The sequence below is a fragment of the Benincasa hispida genome, unplaced genomic scaffold (assembly GCF_027475165.1).
Source record: "Benincasa hispida cultivar pf3 unplaced genomic scaffold, pf3_genome.v1.1 HicScf1107, whole genome shotgun sequence".
Lineage (NCBI taxonomy): Eukaryota > Viridiplantae > Streptophyta > Magnoliopsida > Cucurbitales > Cucurbitaceae > Benincasa > Benincasa hispida.
In genome coordinates, this window is record NW_028325419.1 from 7,431 (window position 1) to 18,147 (window position 10,717).

Here is a 10,717-nt window from a genome sequence, read left to right on the forward strand (position 1 = left end):
TTAAAGAGATCGTACTGGTAGCCTGGTATGGAAAGAGAAGTAGAAGAGTATGTTGATAGGTGTCTAATATGTCAACAAGTTAAACCAGACAAACAGAGGCCAGCAGGATTACTTAATCCACTCCTAGTACCAAAGTGGAAGTGAGAGCATATTATGATGGATTTCCTGTTTGGATTACCTAGGACACCAATGAGCTATGATGGTATATGGGTAATTGTGGATAGATTGACAAAACAGCTAAGTTTTTGTCTGTTAAAGTTACTTTTACCCTAGACTAATTAGCTAAGCTGTATGTTGATCGAGTTGTGAGTCAGTTTGGAGCTCCAGTTTCTATTGTATCAGATTGAGACTCCAGATTTACATCGAAGTTTTGGCCTTGTTTGCAGAAAGCTATGGGAACCAAGTTACACTTTAGTACTACTTTTCATCCACAAACAGATGGTCAGTCAGAGCGAACAATCCAGACATTAGAGGACATGCTGAGAGCATGTATATTGCAATTCAAAGGCAGTTGGGATACGCATCTGTCGTTAATCGAATTTGCGTATAACAACAGTTACCATTCGAGTATCGGAATGGCACCGTATGAGGCACTATACGGAAGACCATATACAACTCCGATATGTTGGGATGAAGTCGGTGAGAGGAAATTAATAGGTCCAGAACTTGTGCAACAGACATCAGATAACGTTAAGATTATAAGAGATAATCTTAAAACGGCTCGAGATAGGCAAAAGAATTACGCCGATAAGCAGAGAAGAGAATTGGAGTTTGAAGTTGGTGACAAAGTATTTCTTAAGTTATCTCCGTGGAAAGGAATACTCAGTTTCGGTAGGAAAGGGAAATTAAGCCCGAGATATATTGAACCTTACGAGATAATAGAAAGAGTTGGCCCGATGGCAAATAGATTGGATTTACCTCTAGAGTTATCTCGTATTCATGATGTGCTTCATGTGGCAATGCTTAGAAAGTATGTACCAGATCCTACCCATGTGTTGCCTGAGCAACCAGTACAGTTGAAGGAATATTTGTCTTACGAAGAAGAACTAGTGGAGATTTTTGACAAAAAGGAACAGGTCTTAAGGAATAAGACAATCCCATTGGTAAAGGTACTATGGCGAAACCATAACATGAAAGAAGCAACGTGGGAAGCCGAAGAGCAAATCAGAAACAAATATCCATGGTTATTTAGTTGACAGACTTGTAGCGAAATTTCGAGGACGAAATTTTCATAAGGGGGAGGTAAATGTGAACCCCGAATCCTAATTTCTCTACTTGAGTATGCCCCCTACTAAGACTAGTGTGGTGAGTAGGTTGATGTGGAAATTAGTGTGTGATGGTAGAGAAAAGGGTGGAAAATTAGAAGAAAAGTGTGTATTTGGAAGCTTGACTTTTGGGGAAAAATTTGGAAATTTGGCTAAGTATAGAATTATGCATTGGATGATGGATGCGTTGGATGCGTTGGATGATGGATGCTTTGGAAGGGACCAATACATTGGAAGGGTTGTGTTGATGCGTTGGAAGGGTTGTTGGTGATGGCATGCGGCTGAAGGAAGAAAGATGGAGGTGACGCATTGGAAGGCATAAGGGTAGGCAAGGCATGCGTTGGAAGGCAGCCCATGCATTGAGCGGTCGAAGCCAAGCACCTTTGCCTAATGCGTTGAGCGGCCAGCCAAGCGCCCCTGCCCATGCACCAAGCAGCCATGCCAAGCACACAACCCATGCGTCGAAGCACCCTATCGAGCATCAATGCGTTAAGCACACCCATGCGGCCGAGCAAGCCTTGCGAGCAATCGCCGATGCCTATGCAGCACGCCCATGCATCGAGCGTCCAACACCTATGCAGCACACCCACGCTTAGGTGGCCAGCGCCTATGCCAAGCACCATGCGCCCATGCCAAATGGGCCTTGCGATGATACCTAGTGAGCCATGCATCAAGGATGAGCGGCCATCCTATGCGTTGGTGATGGCTGGCTCTTGCGATGGTAGTAAGTTGGCTTGCTATGCATTGATTATAGGCTATGTGTTGATTATGGACCATGTGTTGAACATCCATGAGTTGGACGCATATAAAGGATGAGATCACCTAAAAAACGTCATCAAACCATGTGTCTTCTTGGGAGGAAGCCTTAAGCCTTAAGCATTTGAGGTGGTTGCATCAGAGGACATAAAATTTGAAGCTCATGCATTGGCTACATAGGAGAAAGACACTTAGATTGCATTGATAAAAAAGATGTGTTGGTAGTATGAGGGAGAAACACTTGGACATGCAGCCAAGTAGGAGGTGTCGAATTTGGAGAAGGTTTGGACGCCTATAAATAGAGCCAAAGACTTCATTTTTCAGATCACAACTCAAAATACGTTTAAAAAGAGTGGAAAAGTTGAGTAAACCTTACGTTGAGAGAAAAATCCATGCGTTGATCATAGAGTTTGAAAGAGGACGCATTGGACAATGAAGCCTAGAAAACAGCATCAAATTGGGATGAGGAGTTCTCCCAATTTACTTGCACGTTTGGAGTGATTCCAAAGCCACCTGAAAGCTCTGGGAGTCTAGTTTTCAGGGTAGGGCTTCCGGAGTAGCTCGAAGGGATCGGGCTGGAAACTAGAAAGAAGACAGAAGGGTTCGACTGTTGGATAAGCTTAGACAAGTCTTGAAGATTTTGAGATTCCGGCCAAACCACGAAGAGTTCTGAGCTCAAATTTAGGGTAAGCTTCCTGAGACATTTTAGAATATGTTTGTATAAGGAAGTATCTCGAAATAAGGTTTAGAACTATGAGTAATCTGAGCTGTAAGTTGAATCTGGATTCAGGGGTGAAAAAGGGAGCCCGAGGTAGAAAAGAAACTACTAGAGTGAAAAGTTCCTAAGCGATCGAGGTGACTGACTAAAACATTTTGACTAAAATGTTTGATTTACAATGTTTTAAATAAAGCATGTTTTAAAGAAGATTATTCTCATGCCAACTAGTTTTACAAAGTGATTTCCAAGCAAACCATGAGTTATGTTTTAAACGCATGCATGTGTGGGAAGTTTGTTGAAAAGCCATTTATATGTGTTAAATATACCCAGTATGCGTTAGTATATTTAAATCTATGTTTTTATATGTGTTATCTTTACATGCTTTAAAGAGAAAGTCATTTATGACTAGTATTACTTAAAACGCGATACCGAAGGACATTTGAGAAGGTATCCGCCCAACTAGATACCGAAGGACGTTTGAGAAGGTATCTATTAGTACTGAAGGACGTTTGAGAAGGTACCAAACCAACCGGATACTGAAGGACATTTGAGAAGGTATCCTAGCAGCTCGATACTGAAGGACATTTGAGAAGGTATCTGAGTAGAAGTACCTAAGGTATGACGGTACTTAGTATGGCCACGTGCACGTAGGTAGATAGAGTCAGAGATTGAGTAAAAGGGTTCTCTCTTGACTAGCAGTTGGTGTTGGGATTATTTTTACCCACAGTGGGGTTATTCTCAACTAAGAAACAGTTTTAATGTTTTATGATTAAAACAACTTTATATGCTTTATGCTTGGAAAATGTTTATACTGTAGAAGCTTATATTTCAGTTTAAACTCTTTATTGAGATTTTTTCATGAGAATTAGTTATCTTTCTTAAGTCACTCACTGGGCTAGCAAGCTCACCCCGTTTTCAAATGTTTTCCTTTCCCCCAGGTAGCGGTTAAATCCTCAGAAGATAGCTTTGCATCTACTCTGCCACTAAAGGATAAAAATATTGTAACCCGTTGGTTTAGGTGGTTACTGTAAATATTGTACACATGTTACTGTTGTTCATATAGGGACTAGGGTTTTTAGGCTTTGGGACTTATGAATCTAGTGTCGTAATGACTCTAAACACGTTATGTTGTTGAATTAATAAATTTTGGCCTAAAGATATTCCGCTGTGTATAAGTTATATTTTGGTATCAGAGTTATTCTGCAAGAGTTATTAGGCAGTAAGTATCAACCAAAGGGTTGATAACTACTGCAATCACGCCCTTTCCTAGGCTAAGAGGGTGGCCTAGGACGGGGTGTGATAGCGATATTCTTAATCTTATCTTTTTGCATTATTCATTGCGCTGCCATGATGTATAATATGCATACACTTAGAAACATTTCCCAAACTTTGTATTTTCTAACTAACAATTTGTATTCTTTTTGAAATTTTGTCTAAGTGTTGGTCTATTCTATCCAAACAACGCAATGAGGACCTTGCGTACCTCTAAATTTGGGGGTGGGGAAGGTCTGAGCAGATGAGATCAAGAGTATGTGGTCACTAAGAAAAATGCGCTCGTTATTTAAAAAAAAAATTCATATAAACTCCAATGTCAGCGTAAGGGAAAAACTCAAAAACATTCCCAACCTGATAAGAGTTAAGTTGTGAAAGGAGCCGACTCGTAGTTGGATGTTCGCAAGACACCTATGGGAGCAAGCCAAAATGAAGGTAGGTTTCCAAGAACAACGCAATATGAAAAGAGAAAAATGCAAAAGAAAAATAAAAGAAACAAGAGACAACTCCTCTGAAATCATGAGTTAAAGTTGAGATTGGCACACAACTGTAGTTGGATGTTCGCATGACACCCGTGGGAACAAGCCAAAATGAAGGGTGTAACCATGATCAATAGTCTCTAATAAATGATGCAATGTATGACCACCGCATCCAGACGCATCAAGTTGTTTTGACAAGAAGAGGTAAACATTCTTTTTAAAACTAGAAAAGCATTTTTGAGCATAAATTTGTAGTATAGAAGAATAAAGTAGGGCTTTGTTATGAATTAACAAGGATATAAGGAAATTGCGTTGTTAAGTAATGTGCCTAGGTGGAGCATTCAGAGCAACCAATCGACGCAAACATTATGATAGGAATTGAGCATTAGTGCCTTAGTAGAAGATATGCTTGAGGACAAGCATATATCTAAATTTGGGGGTGTGATAACTTGTAGAAATACAAGTTATTTATACTGCTTTATTTAGATATTGTGGTTAAAAGAGAGAAAAGTTGCGTCAATTGAAGAGAAATTAGCTAATAAATACAAGAACTATAAGTTGTTGCCAATACACCCACTGACACCATTGCAATATTAGAAAAGGGTGTTTCCATTCTGTTTTGCAGAAAATCAAGTCACCGTATGCATTCATGGCTCAAGAGATAAGAACAACGCATCTATGTCGCATTGCGCCAATCATTCAGAAATGAATATACGATCAATGCAATGACGGCGCATGCAACAATCGATCAAGAGCTTTGTGATCAACGCAAATTCAATCGCATGCGATAATAAAAAATAACACCGTATGCGGGCAAACGATCGAAGATGCAAAAGAGCAATGCAATTGCGGAGGATTCAAACATGTGTACAGTTGACCATTGTGCATTTCTGACGGGATTGATCGCGTAACAGAAGGAATATTCATTCCACCATTTCTGGAATTACCATAACAATAAGTGGGGTCCACAAGTCAGAGAATCAAAGCTGAGTCTATAAATAGCCTCTGAAATACTATTGGAAAATATACTTGAGACGGGCATATTTTGATATTTGTATATTGAGAAAGAAACTGGTCTAAGTGCTAATCGGAGAAGATCCGGGAAGATTTAAAAGACAAGGCCGAGAGGTGAGTCTCAAGGCAAATTCTTTCAATCCCCGCCATGAAGCTTTGTACCAAGGTCACTCCTACCGGACGAGGAAGCCTGAGAGGGAAGCTCTTCCTTCCATTCACTCCATTCGCCGGCAAGCAAATCCACCGTCCAGATCTGTGTCAAGACATTAGCACTTTTCTGTATTTGTTTCTATCTCTTATCATCAATTGTATTCATTTTCTTAATCTCTATCATTCCCATCATGTATCAGACGCTAAATATTAGTATTGAATGTCATGATCATTTTCATCTCCATCTTTCTGTCTATTTCCGTTCCTCCATTTCTCCATGATGTTTTTTTAATCCCTTGGTAATTAGAATGAATTAAACAAGTAAATTAATCTGTGCTAAATAAATAAATATGTTTAGCTAAAGCATGCTAGACGGCATCTTCACCTGTGAGAGTAGATGGAAGCAACCTTGCATTCATTACGTTCATCCTTGTTTCACCATAGAGATGTGGGAACACGGTCGATCACTGAGAGGTGTATGCCAAGGGAAAGCGGAACCGTAGTTATATCTTTAACGCAATTAATGAACTTGCGATGTTTATATTAATTATCCTTTCTATCTTTGTTTCATACATAAATACTTGCCACCGCATACCACGACCCTTTGTATAATCTTCACAGTCAGTTTCAATCTCAGTATCATGTATCAGTATCTTGTATCTTGTATCATATTAGCTTAGGTTTACTTTTATGCACTTTTATTTTATCACTGCAACTTTACTTTACCCCAATTTTAAATACCTGTATAAACCAATATTTTATTAATTCAAAAACCCTCGGTCGCATATATCACAAATGTAACACATTAACTATGCAATCCCTGTGTTCGACCTCGATTCATTCCGAGAAACTTGTGGTGAAATTATACTTGGTTTCAACGCAAGGAAACTTGTGACAACGCATAGCATACTACAAGCATTTCATTAATAATGTATACATCTAGAAGTAGTATCGCATATCATCATCAACACATTCATTCTTTGGGTTACACTACCAGGCGTTACACTGTTTCTACTCGTGCTCTAAAGAATTCTTGATTTCGCAAGAGTCAGCCCGCTCTATGCTCTTACGCCCCAAGGTTCTCTCTCGAGCTGCCTTGGAAAATCTCTGGTGTCACCACTATTCTCTTGCTCTGCCGTAAAATGGAAAAGAAAAGTATGAACAGAGGTATGAACTTGTAATGGTGATGAGGTAATCAACTGCTTAACCCCTTCTCTGAAGAATGCACTTGGTATTTATAGGGCATCAAAGGTGAAAGGTAGCTTCTCTCTCCTGGTTGTGTAGATGGGACAACTTTAATTCCTAACTGATGCGCTGGATAATTGTCACCGATAAAGCTGGATGTACTTTGTGATCGTTATCGGCTGTCAATTTAATTTGGATCTGATTGTCGTCAGCTTTTTGTCCCATCGATCTTAATTGTCCTTTCGTCCAGATGCACCCACCATGTTGCGGTGATTCTTCTTGGGTGAATGTTTGTGAGCATGATGAATGTGCAGTCTTGCGGGGAAGTTGCGCTCGACCAATGTATTCCTGTGATCGCATTCTTTGCATTGCGTTAATGCATTATTCTGCACAAAAGTATAAAGATCAACAGCTCTAATACATTGGACGCATGCAACCGCAATATTATAGAATTACCATGTGGGTCGAGGCTGGGTAGACGGCGGGTAAGGATTGAGCGACTGGAAGCGTCGCAGGGCAAGGGTGAGGGGCTGGAGGCATCGCACAGCAAAGGCAAGCGGCTGGATCCGCGACTGAGATGGCTTGGACAAGCATCTTATATCTGCGACTCGGCATCGACTTCAGTGGCTGCATGGAGGCAAAGATGTGAAGGATGGCAAGTGGCACGATAGAGGCTGGGTCGATGGTGGACGGTGTGGAGAAGAATGGCATGGTGGGGGGGGGGGGGGGCACTGCTTTGCGTGAGAAGAAGAAGAGAAAGGGGAAATAAAAGAAAAATCAAGGAAATAAAATTTTATTTTATTATATATTATCTTACCTTATTTTATTCTCTTTCTTTTGACTCTTAATCCCTTTTTCCCTTAAAATTTTAAATTCAAAAGAATTTTAACTAACCCCCTTCAAAAATGAAATTAATTCTTGACATTAATTTCAAATTTAATTGGTCTGACATAAAAAGTCCAATTTCCATAATTTTCCTCTGATTAAACCATTAAATTGAAACACCCATTTCTTAGCAATTAAATCACATTAAGTACATTTTGAATTTCCAAAATTTAAAAAATGTCCTCATATGATAGAAAATACTGAAATTACATTAAGAACAAAAATTTGGGGTGTTATATAAGGTAATTGCTTTCCTACCATGATACGTCGATATGGTAAATTACCTTGTGATTGGTAAGTTTCCATTCAACATGTCTTCATCTTGAAGTTCTAAACTAAAAAGTGACTCTAAATACTTTATATGTGATCCTTCTTATCTATGAAAATTCTATTCAAATCAAATCATTAGGAGATGTGTCCCTAACGAAGAATCTAGTCTGTTTTTCCGTTTTGTCATGATCATGCATGTGGAGGTCATTTTATTCCAAAATGAACTGCTAGAAAAAATTCACATTCAGAATTATTTTGGAATTCTCTTTTTTTCGATTCGTATGCATATTGCAAGTCTTGTGAAAAGTGTAAAATAATATGGATATTTGTCTAAAAGAAATGAAATGCCTCTCAATTCTATTCTTGTTCGTGAAATATTTGACGTGTGGGGCTTAGATTTCATGGGTCAATTTCCTTTTTCGTTTTGTTATATGCACATTTTTCTTGGAGTAGATTATGTTTCCAAGTAGGTTGAGGCAATCTCCACTAGAATAAATGATTCTTCTATTGTCTCAAAATTCCACAAAAATAACATCTTTTCTAGATTTGGAACTCCTAGGGCCATCATAAGCAACCAAGGAACAAAATTTTGTAATAGGACCATAGAGACATCATTGAGGAAATACGGAGTTCACCACCATGTTGCAATCCCGTATCATCCTCAAACAAATGGCCAAGCAGAAATTTCCAATAGAGAAGTGAAAAACATTTTAGAAAATATTGTAAACCTGAAAGGAAAAGATTCGAGTTCTAAACTTAATGGTCTGCTTTGGGCTTATAGAACCGCTTTTAATATGCCCATAGGAACAACCCCGTATAGAATTTTTTATATAGCAAGGCATGCCATCTTCCAGTAGAGGTTGAACACAAAGTGTATTGGGCAGTAAAACAATCTAATTTGAATCTAGCCCAAGTCGGAAAGGAAAGACTCCTAGAGTTACAACAATTAGAAGAATTAAGACAAGATGCTTATGAAAATTCAAAATTTATAAACAGAAAATGAAATTTTTTCATGACAAATGCTTAATAAGAAAGGACTTCAAAATTGGACACAAAGTTTTGCTTTACAATTCTAGATTACAATTGATGCCTGGAAAACTCAAGTCTAAATGGCTAGGTCCTTTTGAAATTACTATGTTTTCTCTTATGGCATAGTTGAAATAAAAAGTCTGGAAACAGGAAAAATCTTTAAGGTGAACGGGCAAAGACTCAAAATCTACAATGAAGGGTATGTTAACCAAGTCCAAGTCCAATTGGACTTGTATTTGACTAATCCCTCATACACGTGACACCTCTTTTCACCAACATCGAGCAAACGACGGCAAAATTTTGCAAAGACAGGAAAAATTTTCTTCCTCTCTTTTTAAATTTTCTTTTCTCTTTCTTTCTTTCTTATTTTTGCATATTTTGTTGACTAATGAAAAGAATAATTGATTCCTTTTCTTTTCTTTGTAGGTTATCAATAAAAAAAATGAGAGAATCTATCAAAGAAAAAAAAATAAAAACAAAGAATTCTCTCTCAAGCAAATAAATGATCAACCACAAAAACTAGGAAAGTCTTTCTATACATCCCTTACTTTTTGTTTCTTGAACTCATTTTCTTATTCTAAACATTGAGGATAATGCTCCATCTTTAAGTTTGGGGTGGGGAACATTGCATGTTTTTTGTATTCTTTTTAGGATGCATTCTTTGATTAGCTTTAAAATTGAGCCTTACTGAAAATGTTTGCACATAAATGCATGTCTGGAACCCTTGAGCATCTGATCTTGGGTTAATAGATTGTTGATTAGTTAGACTGATTACATAGATTTTCCGACTTTCATCTAACATATCTGAATAAATTTAGGGTTCTTATTCATCTTAATAGCATAATTTTGATTCTTTGGAAAACGTGATTATTGAATTCTTTATGCTCCAAAAGACCATTTTGCTTTGAATGTAAAAATTCATGAATGATTAAGTGCATGAAAACACATAATAAAAGAATCCCATTCACTTTTTTTTTAGGGACTGTTGCAAATATAGACATTAGACCCAAAATATTAACAGATATATGATAACAGACAGAAATGCACGTTATTACAATGCAAAGATATAAAACAATGCAGGATTGCGATAGTAAAAATATATAAAATCGTGTCCAAAAGCATTAAGTTTAGAACATTGCGATCGCATGCATCCATCGCATTAAAAAAACTAATTTACATATTTTGTGTAGAAAAATGCGTTGGCGCAAGGTAGAATCACGATCCAAGGAATTCAGTATTCGAGTGCATTAAGAGATTGCGACCGCAAGGCTATGCGATCGTATGTGTTCGCGAAGATCTGCTCAAGAAGGTGGCCACATAAAGACAGTGCATCGAGGTGAAAGCTTAATAAATCATGATGGGATAGAAAGCTGATGACGGTCGAATCTGAATTTAGTTGACAAGCCGTTAACGATACACTGTAGCAAGTACACTCAACTTTTCAGTGACAATTAATCGGCGCGTCAGACAGAGAATTAATGACATCCCATCAATGCAATCATTTGAGAGAAAAGTTTCTTCACCTTGATCTTTATAAATACCAAAGGCCACCATCAGAAAAGGAGTTTTTTTTTGCCATATAGAGAATTCACCATACAGAAGATAGTTAGTCGTTGTTCACAGTTTTCTTACACTTAGAAGGCGGATGCGAGAGAAGGGAGAAGACGTCGAAAGATCATTCCTGGTCAGCTCGA

General features: G+C 38.1%; 1 protein-coding gene across 1 annotated transcript; it reads left to right on the plus strand.

Moving 5' to 3' along the window:
- The first annotated feature begins 575 nt into the window (after nucleotides 1-575).
- Nucleotides 576-1,196, plus strand: LOC150031604 (uncharacterized). The gene is made up of 2 exons (XM_090308858.1): nucleotides 576-825; nucleotides 982-1,196. Exons 1-2 carry the CDS (start codon nucleotides 576-578, stop codon nucleotides 1,194-1,196), a joined length of 465 nt encoding a protein of 154 aa, XP_090164984.1.
- The last annotated feature ends 9,521 nt before the right edge of the window (nucleotides 1,197-10,717 follow it).

Excerpts from the sequence above, each read along its gene's own strand:
- LOC150031604 (XM_090308858.1), top strand. The coding sequence starts at position 576 with ATGGCACCGTATGAGGCACTATACGGAAGACCATATACAACTCCGATA. Across the intron at positions 826-981 it reads TCCGTGGAAAGGAATACTCA|ATCCTACCCATGTGTTGCCT; the intron begins GTTTCGGTAGGA and ends AGTATGTACCAG.